Source organism: Hyperoodon ampullatus (genome assembly GCF_949752795.1).
Source record: "Hyperoodon ampullatus genome assembly, chromosome: 4".
Taxonomy (NCBI): Eukaryota; Metazoa; Chordata; class Mammalia; order Artiodactyla; family Ziphiidae; genus Hyperoodon; species Hyperoodon ampullatus.
The window spans coordinates 16,358,331-16,380,768 of record NC_136917.1 but is presented as its reverse complement, the minus strand read 5'-3'; the positions used below and the strand labels follow the sequence as shown (position 1 = coordinate 16,380,768).

The following is a 22,438-nucleotide window of genomic DNA, read 5'->3' as shown; positions in this document are numbered from 1 at the left end:
AAATTATTTTTTATGCAATTGTCTTTAAAATCAATAGGAGGAAACAAAAAGTTACAAAGAAAAAAATACACATATTGTGTCTTTTATATTGACCTGTGTAATGTTACTGATTTTCTTTTCCTTCCTTCCTCCCTTCCTTCTTTCCTTCCATCCTCCCTCCATCCCTCCCTCCCTCTCTCCCTCCCTCTGTGTGGCATGTGGAATTTTAGTTCCTCGACCAGAGATCAAACCTGTGCCCCCTGCAGTGGAAGCGCGAAGCCCTAACCACTGGACTGCCAGGGGATTCCTGGTCTTTATTTCTTAATGTGTATTCAAGTTACTGTCTAGTATCCTTTATTTCAGCCTGAAGACTCCCTGTTGTATTTTTTGCAGAGCTGGTCTGCTGCCAGCAAATCCTTTCAGTTTTTGTTTATCTGGGAATGTTTTATTTTCTCTTTAATTTTCAAAGGATACTTTTTTCTGGATGTAGAATTCTTGGTTGACACACTCTTCCTTTCATTACTTTCAGTATGTTGTCCCAATGCCTTCTGTCCTCCATGGCTTCTGATAAGAAATCAGTTGTTAAACTTCTTGAGGATGCTTGTATGTGATGAGTTGCTTCTTGTTCTTTCAAGATTCTTTTTTTTAAATGTTTTTTTAAAAATATTTATTTATTTATTTTGGCTGCACTGGGTCTTAGTTGCAGCACGTGGGGTCTTAGTTGCAGCACGGGGGATCTTCATTGCAGCATGTGGGCTCTTGGTTGCAGCATGCGGACTTCTTAGTTGCAGCATGCATGTGGGATCTAGTTCCCCGACCAGTGATAGAACTGGGCCCCCTGCATTGGGAGCGCAGAGTCTTACCCAGTGGACCACCAGTGAAGTCCCTCAAGATTCTTTATCTTTGACTTTTGACAGCTTAATTATGATGCATCTAGGTGGTGATCTCTGAGTTTGTTGAGTTTCTTGCATGTGTAGATTGATCTTTTTCATGAAATATGAGTTTTCAGCCATTATTTCTTCCAATATTCTTTCTACCCCTTTCTCTCCCTTCTTCTAGGACTCTCATTGTGTGTATATTGGTAATCTTGACAGTGCCCCACTTGAGGCTGTTCATTTTCTTTGATTCATTTTTTCTTTTATGTTCCTCAGACAAGGTCATCTCAGTTGACCTATCTTCAAGTTCACTGATTCTTTATTCTTTCTTCTGCCTGCTCAAATATACTATTGAGCCTTTCTAGTGAATTTTTCGTTTGTTATTATACTTTTCAACTCCATAAGTTAAAAACTAATTTTCATCTCTTTGTTGAGACTTAATTCTCATTGCTTTAGTTCTTTACACATGATTTCCTTCAGGTTTTTGAACATATTTAAAATAGCTGATTTAAAATCTTTGGCTAGTAAGTCCAATGCTTGGGCTTCCTCAGTGACAGTTTCTGTTATCTGCCTTTTTTCCCATGTGTGAGCCATACTTTCTTGTTTGTTTGCATGCCTCATAATTTTTGGTTGAAAACTGGACATTTAATATATGGCAACCCCGGAAATCAGATTGTCCCTTCTCCCTCAGGGTTTGTTATTTTTGTTTACTGACTTTCCTGAACTTATCCTGTAAAGTTTATATTCTTTGTTAGGTGTAGCCACTGAAATCTCTGCTTAATTAGCTTAGTGGTAAGCTAATGATTGGACAGATTTCCTTAACACCCTAGAACGAGTAAGTCTCCTATTCTTTGCTGAGTGGCCTTATGTTCATATTAGGGCCTACTTTCAAAACTCAGGCAGTTTCCTTAGCTCTTACTTCCTTTGTGCGCAGAGCCTCAATATTCAGTCATAAGTGAGAGTGTAGGACCTTCTCATGTCTTTCCTGTACGCACGGCCCTGTGTGTACACAGTTATATGCATATGTGTAACCTTTTAGATCCCCAGAAATATGTCATTTTTTCTGGACATCTCATTCTCCAGCTTTGATTAGCTTCTTGGTCCAAATTTTTCATTGCCCCATGCAGGTACAGTGTTAAACAATTGCTGCTGATTGTTTTTGACAAATGCCCCCAGGAAAAGGCTGTTCATACTGGGTTATCTCTAAGTCAGGTCAAATAAGGACAAGCTTTATGAGTAGTATTTTCTAAAGAACTTTCAGATAGGCCGAAAAATGACAGTTCTCTGCAGATGGGGCTTTTAAAGAGTACCAACCCTGTTTTGACCCTTCCTGTGGCTGCTGAGTTGGTGGCTTTCATTGTATTGCTATCTGTTGGTTTTCAAGGCTACCCTGGAGCAGAGGAGAGGGGGATGGGTCTAGGGTATGCTTAAATACGACATACAGTTGTGTTTTGTTTTGTTTTGTTTTACCAAAATTCAGCTATTTTTCTTGAATAAGAAAGACTAAATAAATGTTCCCTGGATTGTTGCAGGTCTTTGGTTAATTTCCAAAATACTGAAGAATTTTATTTTGAGTTTTTGCCAGTGTTCTCCTTGCATTAATGGAGGAGAAGATTTTTGGAAGTTCTTACTCTTCCTTTTCCGATGATATCACTCAGTTATTGGGTCGGCCAAAAAGTTAGTTCAGGTTTTTCTGTAACATCTTATGGAAAAACCTGAACAAAGTTTTTGGCCAACCCAATATTTTTTTAGGGCGATATGAATAAATGTTTTTATTCATGTAGTTATCCATTTCTGGTGCTCCCCATTCCTTTATGTAGATTCATATTTCCATCTGTTATCATTTTATTTCTGCCCAAAGGATTTTTTTTTTTTTTAATTTTGGCTGTGTTGGATCTTTGTTGCTGTGCGCGGGCTTTCTCTAGTTGTGGCGGGCGGGGGCTGCTCTTTATTGTGGTGTGTGTGCTTCTCATTGCGGTGGCTTCTCTTGTTGCGGAGCACAAGCTCTAGGCACGCGGGCTTCAGTAGTTGTGGCATACAGGCTCAGTAGTTGTGGCTCACAGGCTCTAGAGCGCAGGCTCAGTAATTGTGGCGCACCGGCTTAGTTGCTCCGTGGCATGTGGGATCTTCCCGGACCAGGGATTGAACCCGTGTCCCCTGCATTGGTAGGTGGATTCTTTAACCACTGTGCCACCAGGGAAGTCCCCAAAAGACTTCTAATATTTCCTGTGGTGCAGGTATGTAGGTGATGAATTCTTTCAGTTCTTATATGATTGATAAGGTCTTTAAGTCATCTCTGCATCTATGTTTATGAGGCATATTTGTTGATAGTTTTCTTATATTTGTCTGGTGTTGTTATCAGTGCAGTCATGGCCTCATAAATTGACTTAGTGTTCCCTTCTCTTTTGTTTTCTGAAAGTGATTGTGAGTAATTAGTATTATCTCTTTCTTGTATGTTGATAGAATTAAGTAGTGAAGCCATTTGGACTTGGACTTTTCTTTGTTGCAACAATGCAATGTCTTTAGTATATAGACAGCTAGTATATACAGAGCTAGTCAAGTTATTGTTTTCTTTGTGCATAGATAGATATTCCATTGTTAATCGCTTTAGTGTCTGTTGGGTCTATAGTGATATTACCTCTTTCATTCCTGATATTGGTAGTATTTGTCTTCTTTTTTTCTTGATCAGTCTAGGTAGAGATTTATCAGTTTGATATTTTTAAAGAATCAGCTTTTGCTTTTATGATTTTTCTATATTTTTCTGTTTTCAATTTCTTTGGTTTCTGCTCTTTATTATTTTCTTTCTTAAGGTTACTTTGAGTTTAATTTGTTCTTTTAGTCTTAAGGTAGAAGCCTACTTTATTGATTTGAGACTTTTCTAATAGAAGCATTTTAATGCTATAAGTTTTTGTCTGAGCAGTGTTTTTTAGCAGCATCCTAGAGTTTTTTTTTTTTTAATATTTATTTATTTATATATTTTTGGCTGCGTTGGGTCTTCATTGCTGTGCGCGGACTTTCTCTAGTTGCGGCGAGCGGGAGCTACTCTTCATTGCGGTGCAAGGGCTTCTCACTGCGGTGGCTTCTCTTGTTGCGGAGCACGGGCTCTAGGCGCGCGGGCTTCAGCAGTTGTGGCATGCGGGGGCTCTACAGCGCAAGTTCAGTAGCTGTGGCGCATGGGCTCAGCTGCTCCACGGCATGTGGGATCTTCCCGGACCAGGGCTCAAACCCGTGTCCCCTGCATTTTGGCAGGCAGATTCGTAACCACTGTGCCACCAGGGAAGTCCATCCTAGAGTTTTGATATATTGTATTTTCATTTTCATTCCATTCAAGTTATTTTCTAATTTCCCTTTGACTCATGACTTATTTATATGTGTATTATTTAATTTATAGTTATTTGGGGATTTTCCATGTATCTTTATGTTACTAATTTCTAATTTAATTTAATTATGGTTGTAGAGCATACTTTATATGACTTCTTTTAAGGTTTGTATAATCTAACTCGGTGAATGGCCTGTATATGCACTTGGTAAGAATGTATGTTCTCTTTTTGTTGGGTGGGGTGTCCTATCAGTGTCATTTAAGTCAAGTTTGTTGATAATGTTCAGGTCTTCTGTATTCTTGCTGATTTTCTGGCTTCTTGTTCTATGAGTTACTCATAGAATAATTTAACGTATTTAAGTATAATTGTAGGATGGTCTATTTCTCCTTTAATTCAATCAGTTTTTTCTCCATGCACTTTGAAACCCTATTGTTAGGTGCATACACATTTATGTTTGTTATATCTTCTTGGCAAATTGGCTTTTTTAAAAAAAATTCTTATTTAGTTATTTATTTATTTATTGCTTGCTGTGTTGGGTGTTCATTGCTGTGCATGGGCTTTCTCTAGTTGCTGCAAGTGGGGGCTACTCTTTGTTGTGGTACGCAGGCTTCTCATTGCGGTGGCTTCTCTTGTTGCGGAGCACGGGCTCTAGGCACATGGGCTTCAGTAGTTGTGGCACACAGGCTTATCTGCTCTGCGGCATGTGGGATCTTCCTGGCATGGGGCTTGAACCCATGTCCCCTGCATTGGCAGGCAGATTCTTAACCACTGTGCCACCAGGGAAGCCCAAATTGGCTGTTTTATCATTATTTAATGTTCTTTTAAAATGTTATTGCTGATTTATTAATTCTTTGTTCCAAACAAGCACTATCCCACAGATGAGAGTTTAAGTAATAACTGTTCAATACTTCTGTTGCTTTTGTTTTGAGTTTTCCAGATCTCCCTTCAGTTGTTGTGTTCTAAATTGTAGATGGTCCCAACAGGCTTCAGTGCTCAGGATTGGCGTTGGAATCTGGATATGGGAATATATGAGGATTAGGTATGTGCCTAAGAGCCATACCTAAAGAGGACTCTGAAACTGGGAGTTTGAGTAGCAAGGATTCAGCTTCTGATTTATATGCTCTGTATCTTAAATGTATAATTCCTTTATCTTTTATTAAAATCAAATATGGGGAGCTTCAACAATTGTGTAAACCTAATGGTAAGTGAGTACACATGTACTTCCCATGTAAATTTGTAGCCAACGTTTTGCTATATTCACATTTTTTCTCTCTTTTGTGTGTGTGTATATGTATGTTTTGTATATATACAGGCACACTCCCCATTTTAACAGCTGAACCAATGAAAGTTGTAGACATCGTAACACTTCTAAAAATTTCAGCATGCCTCTACTTTATGAATAAAACTGTTTTGCTGTGTCATTACAATACTTTATCATACCTAGGAAAATTTTATCTATATATTTTTAAATTGTGTGTTTTACTTATTTATTAAAAATATATTCTTTATTTATTTTGGCTGCGTTGGATCTTTGTTGCTGCACGCAGGCTTTCTCTACTTGGCGAATGGGGGCTACTCTTCGTTCTGGTGCACAGGCTTCTCATTGTGGTGGCTTCTCTTGTTCCGGAGTGTGGGCTCTAGGCAAGTGGGCTCAGTAGTTGTGGCTCGTGGGCTCTAGAGTGCAGGCTCAGTAGTTGTGGCGCATGGGCTTAGTTGGTCCGTGGCATGTGGGATCTTCCCGGACCAGGGCCCACGTCCCCTGCATTGGCAGGCGGATTCTTAACCACTGTGCCACCAGGGAAGCCCTGTTTTTCCCTTTTAGTATTAGTAGTGATTTACGAATTTTTATTTATTCAGTATTTTAAAGTCCGTTTCAGTCATTATTTTATTTGATTTTATTTTTTGGCGGTACGCAGGCCTCTCACTGTTGTGGCCTCTCCTGTTGCGGAGCACAGGCTCCAGACGCTCAGGCTTAGTGGCCATGGCTCACGGGCCCAGCCGCTCCGCAGCATGTGGGATCTTCCCGGACTGGGGCACGAACCCATGTCCCCTGCATCAGCAGGCGGACTCTCAACCACTGCGCCACCAGGGAAGCCCCAGTCATTATTTTGATGCTGCAAAATTGATGCAGACGTCTCCTTCAAACTGACTCCTTTGTGCCTTTGAAGTGATCTCATTAGTATTAGTCTTTTGAGCACTTTCTTGGCACAACCAGATGTTCCAGCCTTGCTTTGAATTTTCCCAGCTCTGATTTTAGAAATAGCCGCTTCTCTGAATAGCCTTAGGACCTTTTCAGTGGGGAAAGGTGTTTAAAACTAAGATCTGGGAGCTAGGTATGCTCATTGCTACTGGGTTGTTGTTCTTTCTAAGCCCTTTTAGTCAACAGAGCTATAAAACACTTTTTATCATTAGATTACAAGTTCCTATTTCTATTTCCAATTCAAAATTAATCTGTTGGGCTTCCCTGGTGGCGCAGTGGTTGGGAGTCCGCCTGCCGATGCAGGGGATGCGGGTTCGTGCCCCGGTCTGGGAGGATCCCACATGCCGCGGAGCGGCTGGGTCCGTGCGCCATGGCCGCTGAGCCTGCGCATCCAGGAGCCTGTGCTCCGCAATGGGAGAGGCCACAGCAGTGAGAGGCCCGTGTAACGCAAAAAAAAAAAAAAAAAAAAATTAATCTGTTTTCCTGTCTTTTTATTTTATATTTTATGTTTAATTTTTTCTTCCCTGTCATAAAAAATCTTGGTTTCTATTGATGTTAATATAGTTCCTTACTTGCTTTATCCTACAGTAAACATCAAATGTTTTAGAATTATAGTAATTAGTATTCTACATGAATTCTTAGTATTTTAACATGCAGAGTAAAGTTTAAGCTGTCTTTGTAGTATGTTTTTTCTTCCTTAGAATTTATCCCACTAAAGATGTATAGTCAGAGTATCATGTTCAAAAGTAACTTGAAAAAAATGAAATCATTTTTTTTGTATAGTAATTTTAACACTTGATATACAGTTAGGTTGATTTCTTTCTTTTAATTAATTAATTTATTTATTTATTTTTGGGTGTATCGGGTCTTTGTTGCTGCGCACGGGGTTTCTCTGGTTGCAGTGAGAAGGGGGGGCTACTCTTCAATGCGGTGCACGGGCTTCTCATTGCTGTGACTTCTCTTTGTTGTGGAGCACGGGCTCTAGGCACACGGGCTTCAGTAGTTGTGGCACATAGGCTCAGTAGTTGTGGCTCGCAGGCTCTCGAGCGCAGGCTCTCGAGCGCAGGCTCAGTAGTTATGGTGCACAGGCTTAGTTGCTCCATGGCATGTGGGATCTTCCTGGACCAGGGATTGCACCCGTGTCCCTTGTATTGGCAGGCAGATTCTTAACCATTGCGCCACCAGGGAAGTCCCCCATATGTATTTTAGTATCAACTCATCTAGCATGAGAAAAAGTTTTGAAAAAATTATTTTCACTGAAATCATGTTAAATGTAGGTGTTAACTTTAGAAGGATTGACGTTTTTGTAATGTTGAAGTCCAAGTACAAGAGGTGTCTTCATTTTGTTCAGGTCTACTTTTGCATCTTTCAGGGGTTTTAAAAAAGTTTTCCTGAGTTGTTGCATTCCGAGTATTATATCTTTTATGTTTCTATTGTAAACAGGACCTTTTCATCCATTGCATCTTCTAGCTGGGTATTTTATGTATATAAGAAGGCCTACATTTTATATCCTGTTACTGTGTTAATTTCTTTTATCATTTCATTTTAGCACTGATTTTCTTGTATTTTCCAGTCATACCATCATATCATTTGCAGTTAGAGATGGTTTTCTTCCTTTCTGGTTCTTACACTTCTGATTGTCTTGTTCTGTCTGCTTGTGCTGGCTAGTACTTTCAATGCAGTGTTAGATAGTAGTGCAAATTGTGGGCACCCTTGACTTGTGTGTGCTTCCCTTGCCCATACTGCCCATAAATTGAGAGAAGAAAAGGTCCCTGCATTCCAAAGAATGTAATTCTGGATAAAGCCATTCCCCACCTCCCTACCCCTCAGTAGAATGAACCATCTGAAAGTTTAATGTATTACTTAAAAGGTACAGTGTGCTGGTGTTAGGTGACCATATTCTTAGTCCCAATTTTATGTAATGTTGCCCTTTTTAATAAAGTTGTTTTGTGTGTGTGATTTAATTGTATGTTTTTGTAACATTTCTAATAAGACTCATCCATTAAAAAAGTCTTTGAAACATGTTGCAGTTAGGCTTTCCTGTTGCCTGTTTGTATGCTCAGACCATTGGTAAGTAGACTTATACTCTGAGAAACAGGGCCAGGAAGTCGATATAAGGTCATTATGTTGATTTTTTTTTTCCCCCTCAATAAAGGTAGCTCAAACAACATTAGAAATTATTATATATGCCTTTAAAATTATGCTCTAGTTGCTTACTTTTTATAAACTTTAGGGTAGAAGTATAATCAAAGTTCTCGTTTCTATTTATTATTAAATTGTAGCATAAAAATGATGTTTATCATTTTTAGATAAGTTACTTAAGTAAGTATGCATACATGTGATCTTTAGAGCCTAATGTGGTATAGATGCTGAGTACTTTGTAAGTTGAAGCTGACAGGCCAGAAAACTGCATTACCACTTTCCTTATACGATTCTTCTTCGGTGAGCATATCTCCAAAGAAATGAATTAGGTGGTAAATTGGATGGAGTTGGGGAGCTGGTGCTGCTTGGTTAGTTTTTCCTTTGTCCTACCAGAGACATTTCATTGGTCATAATGAAGCCCGTGAAAGATGGATGAGTGATACTAGAAAAACAGCTCAACACATGCTTTATTTTGAGTGAACCTTCATAATTGATTTTGGTTTGTAAAAGAAAACACACTTCTCAGCTCTGGTAAGACATGGAGTGCTATAATGCAAAGAGAGCTCTGGCCTTTGAATTTAGTCATCTGGGTTCTAGTCTTGGCTCTCTTTGACCTTGAGCAAGTCATTTATCCTCGTTAAGTCTTCTGTCAAATAGTAAGGTTGCTCATACCATCTAAGGTCTCTTCCACCTCTAAATTCTCAGACAGTAGAGCAGATATGGGTTTGGTATTGACTGTTGGCATGTTGATGCTCATATTTTAGGCATTTTAAGCCCCATATCCCTATTTTTATTTTGGCAGTTAGTTGCCTTAGGGAATATATGTGTGCATATGTGTATATATAGTGTATTCTAAATTTACGTGAGAATAAAATATTTTACAACTATCCTTTTAGGCTAGCACAATCTGTTACAGAAGGGTTCTGTAGGATCTATTCCTAACTCTTGAAGTGACAGAAAAATTTCCCTTTCATTTCACGATGTTAAGACTCTAATCAATCTAAAATAGGTGCATTATCCCAGTTCTATTCCATGTTGCTTTAAAGTCTTCAGAATTCTTCTGAACAACATATTTCCCTTTGATTGTGATCTTTTTAAGTATTCAGTTTTTTTCCCCCTGAATGTTGTGTTAGGAAAACTCTTTGAGTTTTCAGTCTGTTAAAGCTATTATTTCTTGAGTCATATCTTGATATCTACAGTACCTGTGCATTAATGGCCTCTCCTTCCTTCATTTGAAGAGTCCCAATATTAAATCAGTTTTCAAAAGAGGAACCAAAAGCAGGAAAACAATTACAAACATACTTCACTTCAGAGATCATTGTTTTTTACCAATAAAATGTCAAAATGAGTTGCAAAACGCATTCAGTTGTGGAGTAAAAATATTTAAGATTGTGTTTCTTATCGATATTTAGCTCTAAGAAGCAAATCTTTCTTGGGGTTTTTACATGTTAGATCTGTTTATTTGTCACATCTTTGGGAAGAAATGTTGAAAGGTTACAAGGAAAGAGAAGATAAGGAGTAGGTGAATGTGATCAAGAGGCTTCTGAGAGGGTGAGTTTTTGGCAAAGTTTTGAAAGTAAATATTGATAGGGAAAAAAGGGTGTTTTCTGAAATAACTTAGATTTTTAAAAAAAATTAATTTCTTTATTAATCTTTTGTTTCTTGTATGTTAAACCATGGAATTAAACTTAGTATGGTTAGATGCCTATAATTTAAAAATTTAGAAACAGAAATTTGGGGAATAAGAACTGTTTCCTGTCTTTCTTTTTTTGGCCACACCACATTGCGTGTGGGATCTTAGTTCCTAGACCAGGGTTCAAACCCACGCCCCCTGCATTGGAAGGGTGGCATCTTAACCACTGGACCACCAGGGAAGTCCCTGTTTCCTGTCTTTAAATTTATTGTTAGAGCATAGTAGTTAGTTCCAGATAGTATGATTGATACTGAACATCTCTCTCTTGGTATCAGGAGTCAGAAGATGTGTGAAACGGATAAATCCGAAAGTGTCAGAGCATAAAATGTAATCTAATTGAGTATATATATTTTATGCCTTATTTCATAATAGTTGAAAATGATTAAGTTGGTGCAGACATAGCTACTTACTTGCTAGGCTGATTTCTGTGTTATAAATATTTTAGAAATACAGGTTTGTGATATCACCTAAAATCAAAGCACAGATTTGGTGAGCAAATTCCTAAAAAATGTACACTGATAAATGCATAGGAAGTACATGATAATCATAGAACAGTTCTTTTTTAAGTTAAGGAAGGTACTTTGTTTTATGGTCTCAGAATGTCAGGTTCTGTTCAGAAATCATGAAAAGAAAAAAGACTTAGTCTGTATATTTTTGCAAAAATGTTTGAAGATTTAAAAATTCATATATACTTCTAAAGTTATTTTTATTTAACAAGCACTTATTTGTAGTTTTATTATATATCTATCATTGTAAGTGCTATACAGTGTTAATTTATTAAATCCTCATAACAACCCTAAATGTTTTCATGAAGATAAATATTTCAGGATGGTAGCTTAAATGCTTTTGCTAATTTTCATTTTTTCCCCAGTTAGTTTGTTTAACAAAAGTAACTTAGACAATAAACCACATTTAGTTTAACATGAAACTTTTAACCTCAGTTTTGTAGTGAAAATTCTGTACTGCTCAGTGGTTTCACTAAAATAATATTTCATGTTGCAAAGATTTAAGTATTTTTAAAAAATATTCATTTATTTATTTATTTGGTTGCGCTGGGTTTTAGCTGCGGCACGTGGGCTCCTTAGTTGAGGCATGCATGTGGGATCTAGTTCCCTGACCAGGGCTCAAACCTGGGCTCCCTGCATTGGGAGCATGGAGTCCTAACCAGTGTGCCGCCAGGGAAGTCCCAAGACTTAAGTATTTTTATAGTGGACATTTGATAGGCAGATATTCTCCATTACGGGTGTTTGTGATATAGGGAAAGCAGAGACCTAGGTGGAAGTAAAAGTAAGCTTTACTTACATGTCACAAGCATTCATTTTGTCTTATTTACTTTTACACAAAGTAATTACTTTGGAACTGTTGACAGCATACAGATTTGAAAATGCATTTAGAGTAATGATTATCCCTAAGCAGCATAATGTATCATCTATACTTTTTTTAAAAAATTTATTTATTTAGTTTTGACTGCGTTGGGTCTTCGTTGCTGCGCGGGGGCTTTCTCTAGTTGCGGCGAGCGGGGGCTACTCTTCGTTGTGGTGCACGGGCTTCTCATTGCGGTGGCTTCTCTTGTTGCAGAGCATGGGCTCTAGGCGCACGGGCTTCCGTAGTTGTGGCACGCGTCCTCAGTAGTTGTGACTCGCGGGCTCTAGAGCGCAGGCTCAGCAGTTGTGGGCATGGGCTTAGTCCACGGCACGTGGGATCTTCCCGGACCAGGGCTTGAACCCGTGTCCCCTGCATTGGCAGGAGGATTCTTAAGCACTGTGCCACCAGGGAAGTCCCATCTATACCTTTTATTTGACTTTATTCTTATGCCTTCTACAGATAGGGGGAGATAAAATAAAGCTGTCATATTTGTAAGGAAGGTGCTTTTACTTTTTCCAAAGTATTTTCTACCTTTACTGTGAGCTAGTTTTTCTGTTGGGTTCTTCTCTTTGAGGGCCTTTCAGTTTCCTTTGCTTAAGTACCGAGATCGTGGAGGTTTTGTTGTTGTCTTTGCCTTTGCGTTGCGATTCTCCCACAATGACAGAATTATATCAACTTTCTCTCTGGTACATTTAATACATATGACATCAGACAATTCTCTGGAACTATTCAAGTAGACATGAAATTTTATCGAATAGGTATTTATTTGAGTATTGAATTAGCTACCTATTCAAATAGGTATCTACTTGTGATGTCTTATCTTCCACTCCCTACTCAGTAAACTAATAGTGAATGTTGTCTCTAAACTGTTTCTAACTCATCTAAAGGTTAATGTAGCAGAAAATAAAATTTACCTTTAATTTTACCTTGTTGGTGGAATCAGTAGGGGGTGGAATGTGATTATCTGACATATTCTGAACACCTTTGGGTGTTCTGAAGGTGAGGGGATGAGACCTGATGTGCTGCCTTGAAATAAGGTGGCCAGATTGGGTGAAGAGAGAATGGTTTACTCCAGGTGTCAAACCAGATACACTTTGCAGCATGAATTGGTCCTGTCATCTTGAAATATAGCCTGGTATAGGATGTAGAGATTGCCTAGGGGTTAGAGTTATTTTGTTTTATTTCTGTTATGAGTAACCCAAATTTCATCTGGCCCTGGGCCAGTGAGGGAGTGGTTGATATCAGGGATTCTTTAGAACCATTTTGAGAGTAATTTCTTTTAAATTAGTATTCTTCCTGCAATTAAATATAGAACATTGAATTTTGATATACACCCTCTCCCTCCTACCCACTCTGTCATTTATTTCACACCCACTCTTAGCCAATCCTCCATGGAGCTTCAGTTTTCTTTCTACCTGTTCTTCCATCTGTTTAACAGTTTCTTATCTATGGCTCTGTGTAAGATAAGAATGTCTCTGTATGTCAGTATGAGATCAGTGATCATATGCCAGGTAAGTATCTGGGTGCAAAGAAGCTGCATCAGACTTGTTATAGCACTACGACTACATTCTCTAAGGAGCCATGCTGCCACTTAGAGCAAAAAAGGAGTGGACTCTCAGCCTCTTTTTTCTTCTCCTCTTGGATTAAAACTAGAGTAGGGTGTTGTAGTTCTTCTCCTTGTGGTTGGGCACTTCTCCTTTGGCCTAGTATCAAGGATCGCCTGTTCCAATCCTGGTCCCTCCAAAGAGTAAAGCACTACCTCTTTCCCTCATCCCTTTCTAAATTAGCTCCTATATTTGAGTTTCAGAGAAAGATATTCACAGTTCTTAGACTCATGTCCAGAACAGGGTGCTAGAGGAAGCTTTTCTATGATCAGGTTTCCTTGTGTATCTGGTGATTTGGCTGATCTTCCTTTGGATACCACAAAGTAGTCTTTTCCCTCTTTGAGATTTCTCAGTTCCTGCTTTCCGGCTTCATATGTTCAAGGGTCCTGAGATTCAAGGACCCTTGGACATATGCATTTGGTTTCTCCTAGTATCTCACCTCTCTTTTATGCTATCCTTTGACTCTTTTTAAATTCTGCCACTGTTGTCTGATGGAACACTTACTACGATTTTTCTAGGTGATTTAAAAATTCTCCTTTGGAGAAGGCAGACTGAATGGAAAAGAGCTACTAACTTGTCACTGGAAGATTTGGGTAGAGCCACCTAATATCTCCATTTGCTCTTGTAGATCTAAAATAAAATAGGTTGGGGGAATTCAGAACGCAAGAGTTAGCTAGTGGGCCAACTTCCAGCTATAATTTTGATGAAAGAACCAAAGAAGAATGACCAGATAGCTATTAAAACATCTTTTATAAATTCTGGTTTTGATGTCAGCCTTTTATTTTTCTTCTTAGTTGCTTTAGGTCGTAACCAGCCTTTGAAAAAGGAGAAACCCAAATGGAAAAGCGATTATCCCATGACAGATGGACAACTGCGCAGCAAGAGAGATGAATTTTGGGATACTGCACCAGCTTTTGAAGGCCGTAAAGAGATTTGGGATGCCTTGAAGGCTGCAGCACATGCTTTTGAAAGCAATGATCATGAACTGGCACAGGCAATCATTGATGGTGCGAACATAACGTTACCACATGGTAGGTTTGGTTGTTGTCAAGGACAAAGTGGAACATCATCAGCTCCTTTCTAATGGCAAGAAACCAAATGGGAAGTGTTCATTTTCCTGCTATGCATTATTCTATTTTTTTTTTTTAATGTAGCAAAGGGGAACATTCCTCTTTGCTTCTTGTATATCTTTTAGCTGGAGATAGGTTTACTCTGTGTGTGTGTGTGTGTGTGTGTGTGTGTGTGTATGTATTTTTTAATATCAAGAAAGAGAACACTTGATAAACCTGTATTTTCTAACTTCTGTCTAATCTAGTTCTCCATCAAGGCCTCCCCCGCCACCCCCAATCTTCTAGAGCTTCTAGTTCACTGGTTTCCTGCTAGCACTAGAGAGGTAGTCCAAATTTAGATCTCAGAAGCCATGGAGACTCAGTGGACACACCTTTAGTCATTATCCTTTTCCCATTAAGCCTGTTTTTAACATAATGAGCAAACCTAAACTTAGAAGTGAGTCTCACATATTCTAAAGGACAGTTTTCTATGACTGTATCCCTGAGCTTTATTAGAAACCTCTCTCCTTTGCTTAGGAATGTGACTCTAAGGACCACCATAAGCTTTGAATGTTTCCAGGGACACATGTATGCTGGATGCATGCATACCCTCATGTTTAGTCTCCTTGATTAGAAACAAAAAAGTTTCATGCTATACTAAGATTTAGATGTTAATTTTACAGTATATTATATTCTTGTTCTGTTGATTACTATATTTATAAATTGACTTTTCAGTTTTTCAAGTTAATATTTTTCTAAGTTGTCTGTTTAGGCCCCATATAATCCTATATTTCATTGCATAGTTTTCTATTTATTATTATACTTTCGTTGTTTTGTTTGCAGTATCTTCCTTTTTTTTTTTCTTCTTTCCTTCTTTTTCCCCCCACAGGAATTTTTAGTAAAAGGTGAAAGATTCATACGATCTGAAGAGAAACATGAGTATCGATCAGTATCTTACTTTGTCTACATTTTCAGAGGAACAGTGCTTTTCACTGTTTAATCATCTGCTTTGACTCTTTGTCAAATAAAAGATATTTAACTTAGTATCCTTCCCAATTTTCCAAATCTCCATTAATTTTCTGAACTAATTGTGCTTCCAAGAAACTTTAAAACATATATATTCCATAGCTGTTGTTCTTTATTAATAAAACCTTATTAGGATGGGCTTGGGTTAATAACATTGAGCACCCACTATATATAGATCACTTTTTGTACGCAGGTGTAAAAATAATCCGTCCTACATTTGAAAAATTTATAATAGAATGCAGTTTCAGGGCTTCCCTGGTGGCGCAGTGGTTGAGAGTCCGCCTGCCGATGCAGGGGACATGGGTTTGTGCCCCGGTCCGGGAAGATCCCACATGCCACGGAGCGGCTGGGCCCGTGAGCCATGGCCGCTGAGCCTGCGCGTCCGGAGCCTGTGCTCCGCAGCGGGAGAGGCCACAACAGTGAGAGGCCCGCGTACCGCAAATAAATAAATAAATACATAAATTAAAAAAAAAAAAAAAAAGAATGCAGTTTCAGTATGACTCTTTAGTCCCTATTTTCATGGATAGTCTCTGAATTCTTTACCTCTTACATGACTGGAGTGGACATCACCTTGTTCCATTACGTTTCTTAGTTCTATAATTTGTCTTCAAATACTACCTTTATATAATATAAAGCAAAGGGCCGGGCTTCCCTGGTGGTGCAGTGGTTGAGAGTCCGCCTGCCAATGCAGGGGACACGGGTTTGTACCCTGGTCCGGAGAGATCCCACATGCCGCGGAGCAGCTGGGCCCGTGAGCCATGGCCGCTGAGCCTGCACGTCTGGAGCCTGTGCTCCGCAACGGGAGAGGCCACAACAGTGAGAGGCCTGCGTACCGCAAAAAAAAAAAAAAGGGAAGGGCCTTCCTTTACAGTTAGTTTTATCATCCATCTCTTTTTACTGCTTACATCCTATATTTTAAAAGCAGAATAGATTGGTATCTGTACAGGCCCGCGAGTGGGGTGAGGGTGGCATTTATCTGCGATTGTCTTTATTTAGGAGCCCAAGGCCCAGAACCTTGACTTCCTTACTTTGTACCTGTCATAGTTACCTATGGGAAAATCTAATTTTGTTCTGTAAATTATGGCCTTGTTTACAAGTTCATGGAGGCATAACAGCTCTGTTACATTTAAGGTAGGGACCTACACATATCCTATTAGAAATGGGCTCAGATCTCTAAAAACTCAAGTCCCTCATTTCTGCTTATCTGTGTGAACCGCAAAGTAATGATCCTGGCAGCCCCACCAACCAACAGACTGGGGAGAATTATTCTTGGAAATTTGAGAATATTGGATGAGCCTCAATTCGTCCCCTCTATGTTTAAGGAATATTTTCTGCTTTAGCATGAAAGAATCAAATTGACTTTCCTCAAGCTTTCCTCTTTGAAAGCTCTGTAATAACTTTATGTGTATTAATATTATTGTCATTGGTACCTTTGATTGATTTCCCTTGTTCATATCTGAAACTTATCAATCATGTTTCTTGGGTGGACTTTTGAATTATATTTCGTCACGTACTCTAACTCACCATCAGTTTATAACTTAGCTATTTAGTTACATGTTTTTACCTAGACCTCAGTGGTATTGGTGAAATCCCTTCCATCTTTTAGGTGTAATTATGTAATTGAAATTTTACTTCGGACACATTTTGTTGTGTTAAACCCTAAACATCCCAAAGTACTTCATATTTTGAGTTTAAAATATTGCATAGGCTTTAGCTCTTGTTTAGCTCAGGCTTTGGTATCAGACCTAGCCTTACTTCCTGCCTCTACTGTATTACTTATAGCTATGTGCCTTTGGGCAAATAACTTCTTTTCTGTAAGCTTCAGTTCTCTCATCTGTAAAATATGGATTGTAAGTACCTACATTGTAGGGTGGTTGTATTGATTAAATGTGATTATAAAACATGTAAATTGCTTACCATAGTCCAAAAAACACTTAATGAATAGTAGAGCTGATGATTGTATCTCTTTTTTTTGAATTTTATTTTTTTTTTATACAGCAGGTTCTCATTAGTTATCCATTTTATACATATTAGTGTATACATGTCAGTCCCAATCTCCCAGTTCATCCCACCAGCACCACCACCGTCCACCCGCCACTTCCCCCCCTTGGTGTCCATACGTTTCTTCTCTACATCTGTGTCTTAATTTCTGCCCTGCAAACCGGTTCATCTGTACCATTTTTCTAGGTTCCACATATATGCGTTAATATACAATATTTGTTTTTCTCTTTCTGACTTAACTGCACTCTGTATGACAGTCTCTAGATCCATCCATGTCTCTACAAATGACCCAATTTCGTTCCTTTTTATGGCTGAGTAATATTCCATTGTATACATGTACCACATCTTCTTTATCCATTTGTCTGTCGATGGGCATTTAGGTTGCTTCCATGTCCTGGCTATTGTAAATAGTGCTGCAGTGAACATTGGGGTGCATGTGTCTTTTTGAATTATGGTTTTCTCTGGGTATATGCCCAGTAGTGGGATTGCTGGGTCATATGGTAATTCTATTTTTGTTTTTTAAGGACCCTCCATACTGTTCTACATAGTGGCTGTATCAATTTACATTCCCACCAACAGTGCAAGAGGGTTCCCTTTTCTCCACACCCTCTCCAGCATTTGTTGTTTGTAGATTTTCTGATGATGCCCATTCTGACCGGTGTGAGGGTCCTTTCTCTCTCTCTTCTCCCTCTGGGACCCGTATAATGCAAATGTTGTTACGTTTAATGTTTTCCCAAAGGTCTCTTAGGCTGTCTTCATTTCTTTTTATTCTTTCTTTATTCTGTTCCACAGCAGTGAATTCCACCACTCTGTTTTCCAGGTCACTTACCCGTTTTTCTGCCTCAGTTATTCTGCTATTGATTCCTTCTAGTGTATTTTTCATTCCAGTTATTGTATCTCTGTTTGTTTGTTCTTTAGTTCTTCTAGGTCTTTGTTAAACATTTCTTGCATCTTCTCGATCTTTGCCTCCATTCTTTTTCCGAGGTCTTGGATCATCTTCACTATCATTATTCTGAATTCTTTTTCTGGAAGGTTGCCTGTCTCCACTTCATTTAGTTGTTTTTCTGGGGTTTTGTCTTGTTCCTTCATCTGGTACATAGCCCTCTGTCTTTTCATCTTGTCTATCTTTCTGTGAATGTGGTTTTAGTTCCACAGGCTGCAGGATTGTAGTTCTTCTTGCCTCTGCTGTCTGCCCTCTTGAGGATTGTATTTCTTGAACTCTGACATTAACAAGTAAATTCCTTGCACCTAAATCTTAAATTATAGATTTCAATCATTTTCTGGATGTATTGTCTACTGGTAACATCTTTCTTTGGCTTTTAGGATACCCTTCTTTTGAGCATATGCCTAATGGAATTTTGAGATTTATGTTGATTCAATGGCAACAATAGTGGCAGACTTATTTATTTATTTAAAAATTTTATTTTATTTATTTATTTTTGGCTGCGTTCGGTCTTTGTTGCTGTGTGCAGGCTTTCTCTAGTTGCGGTGAGTGGGCTTCTCATTGCGGTGGCTTCTCTTGTTGCAGAGCATGGGTTCTAGGCGCCCAGGCTTTAGCAGTTGTGGCTCGCGGGCTCTACAGCGCAAGTTCAGTAGTTGTGGCACATGGGCTTAGCTGCTTCGCGGCATGTGGGATCTTCCCAAACCAAGGCTCGAACCTATGTCCCCTGCATTGGCAGGCAGATTCTTAACCACTGCACCACCAGGGAAGCGCAGTAGTAGGTTTATTAATTAGACACCTAGCAGTGAGACATTGTTAGTTTAGCATCATCTCACACCTGATCCATGCCCGTCCCCTTCATCTCCATCTGTCAGTATTACCCATAAGATTACTGAACTAATCATAGATTGACAGCCTAAAGAGATCCTAGGATATACACTCCTTTCTAAGTTTTCTTCCAAAAATCTCCTTTTTTGTTTTCATCTCATCCTCTCTTCTCTTCCCATAATCTTTTTGTTATAATCTTCCCATAATCTCAACCTTATTCATATTATCTTCCCAGTATAAATATTATAAAAAGTTCTTTAAAGCTTGAAAACCATATGAAAATGTCTTTGTAAATGTTGTTTGTATCTGTGTTGTCTGTTATTTTAGATTGTATGCTCAAGGTAAGCAAGGATTATGCCCTTTTTGATTTAAATTGTATTTAGTGTCTGTTTTATATGCATAAAAATTATATATTTGTCAGTGGCCTTTTTTCTTGTGATGATAGTTACCTTTTCTGTTGTTTCAAGGAAACAACAAAAAACCCTTTTCCCCATATTTTCTCTTTCTTTTCTTTCTCTTATAGTGGTTCCCTTGATAATTAATGTGTTTTATCTTAATTCCAGTCAGCAGGTCATATTTATTATATTCCTGCCTGTCCAAGCACAAAATAATTCTGTGTTCTTTAATTATTTTCCTCTATTAATATCTGTGAGAAGTCTTTAGTTTGTTATTCTCAGATGGCTGTAGGGATTTTTAAGAGGGAAGTTGGTGTCATAACTACCTGGGGATTTTACATATGAATGTATATTTTCACTTTGGAAGTTATGACTCAGGTAGAGGATGGTATGGACATGTGTAATAGTGTACTATTGTGGGAAAAGCTCCCTCAGTGATTCTAATGTCTGCTACTTCTTTTCCACAGCCTCCCCATCCTAGAACTTTATTTTTCACTATTTACACAGCATTTTTTACTCATGGTCTTAAATTTCTTAAAGGGCTTATTTCCTTTTTCTAACTGAGTGTTATTTTGTCACTACCTAAAATTCCTAAAAACATTCCTAAATACAGTGTTTTGCCTGTGAAACCAGATTATAGATTAAGTGGCTTGCCCAAATTAGCATAAACAGGGTGAAAAGAAGGTGGCTTTTATTTTCATTTTTCACAGAGTCTGATTCATAGTGGCTATTCAGATATCTTCGGTGAGAGCTCGTTCAGAAACAGTATCTGTTTATCTGGTAAAGAGGAGGATTTAATGCTTTTTTAAAATTATTATTCAGAAGATTTTAAAAGATTTTTTAAATTGCCTACTCCTTTCCCTACCTTCCACTTTTCTAGAAAGGTTGTTGTTTATTTCTTTAGCACCTACAATTAATGTGTTTTCCATCTCCCTTCTTTTTTTTTTCTTTTGCGGTACGCGGGCCTCTCACTGTTGTGGCCTCTCCCGTTGCAGAGCACAGGTTCCGGACACGCAGGCTCAGCGGCCATGGCTCACGGGCCCAGCCACTCCGCGGCATGTGGGATCTTCCCGGACCAGGGCACGAACCCGTGTCCCCTGCATCAGCAGGCGGACTCTCAACCACTGCGCCACCAGGGAAGCCCAAAGCGCCCTTCTTAATCTTCCCTTTATAGGAGTAGTAGCTGCTCACTATTACCCAAGCACTTACTTTTCTCATATTTAAAGTCTTAACTCCAAGTTTATTCTTATTTCTCATGGCTAAACATTGCCGGTCATTCAGTTGGACTTTTAAAGGCCATTTTCTTTTGTCCTTTCTCATTCTTCAGGGAATGGGAGGTAGAAAATAGTAATTCTTGAAAAAACTTTATTTTTTAGTCACCTTCAAAATACAGGTGGGAAAGGAGTTGCCCAGAATGTTTTTTTCTTTTTCCTGATCTTTCTTATCTCAGAATATATCAAATGTGAATAAATTAAATTATGTATAATGCAGTTTAAGTTGTTTAAAACTAAGGCACTCATAAATAGAGCATTTCTGTGTATAGGAAGCCAACATGATGAAAAGAACTCCTGGTCTGAGAATCAGAAATAATAAGATACTATCAATTCATGTTTTGAATTGACTTTTTTTTTTTTTTTTTGCGGTACACGGGCCTCTCACTGTTGTGGCCTCTCCTGTTGCGGAGCACAGGCTCCGGACATGCAGGCTCAGTGGCCATGGCTCACAGGCCCAGCTGCTCCACGGCATGTGGGATCCTCCCGGACTGGGGCACGAACCCGTGTCCCCTGCATTGGCAGGGGGACTCTCAACCACTGCGCCACCAGGGAAGCCCTGAATTGATGTTATTTAATTCTCATGCCTGTGATAATCATCTACCACAGTCCCCATTTTAAACAGATGAGAAAACTGAAGCACAGGGAAGTTACATTATTTTTCCGAGGTAGAAGTCATGAAATTGGGTTTTGAACTCAAGTCCTAGATCTAACGGTAACTAAAGCAACTAAGTTACAGGGTCAAGTCATTTCATCTGTGTTTTCTGTAAAGTTACTACACGAGTAATTTTCAATGCTAATTCCATGTGTACCATTTTAGGTCTCTCCCACACTATATAGAATACTTTGGTTTTTTTATAAATTTATTTATTTTATTTGTTTATCTTTGGCTACATTGGGTCTTCGCTGCTACTTGCAGGCTATCTCTAGTTGCGGTGAGCCAGTGCTACTCTTTGTTGCGGTGTGCGTGCTTCTCATTGTGGTGCCTTCTCTTGTTGCGGAGCACGGGCTCTAGGCGCATGGGCTTCAGCAGTTGTGGCTTGCAGGCTCTAGAGCGCAGGCTCAGTAGTTGTGGTGCATGTGCTTAGTTGCTCCGTGGCATGTGGGATCTTCCCAGACCAGGGCTTGAACCCGTGTCCCCTGCATTGGCAGGCGGATTCTTAACCACTGTGCCACCAGGGAAGTTCCTATAATACTTTAAAATGATATACTTCTATTAATACTAAAGAGAAACAAGTGGATTCTCTCAGACATGGACAGATAGGAAATGCATATGTGTAGGCCTTGTTTCTCTTTCCTTTAAGTGTGTTTGACGCCCATTAAGAAGCAAGCCATGGGGCTTCGAGCCCTGGTCTGGGAAGATCCCACATGCCGCGGAGCAACTAAGCCCTTGCGCCACAACTACTGAGCCTGCGCTCTAGAGCCCACGAGCCACAACTCCTGAAGCTTGGGCGCTTAGAGCCTGTGCAAGAGAAGCCACCGCAAGAAGCCCACGCACCGAGACGAAGAGTAGCCCCCGCTCACCACAACTAGAGAAAGCCCGCACACAGCAACGAAGACCCAACACAGCCAAAAATAAATAAATAAAATAAATAAAAGAAAAAAAGAAAACCTTTAAAAAAAAAAGCAAGCCATGAATTCTGATTCCTTTAAAGGTCCCTATAAGAATTTGTCATTTAATAAACTTAATTCATGAACATAAAACTTAAGAACGAAAGCATGAAAATTGTACATACATGAGAGACAGAGG

General features: G+C 39.1%; 1 protein-coding gene across 2 annotated transcripts in view; it reads left to right on the top strand.

The window, feature by feature from the left end:
• UBTD2 (ubiquitin domain containing 2) overlaps positions 1-22,438 on the top strand; it is a gene marked incomplete at both ends in the record, with an annotated part of 58,355 nt that overhangs the window by 27,872 nt on the left and 8,045 nt on the right. Inside the window, one exon of one of the 2 annotated variants that reach the window (XM_079702033.1) lies at positions 13,973-14,209. The exons of the other annotated variant lie outside the window; for it this stretch is intronic. Coding sequence (XP_079558159.1) covers positions 13,973-14,209 — 237 coding nt within the window. The remainder of the gene's footprint in view (positions 1-13,972; positions 14,210-22,438) is intronic. 2 annotated transcript variants of the gene reach the window in all.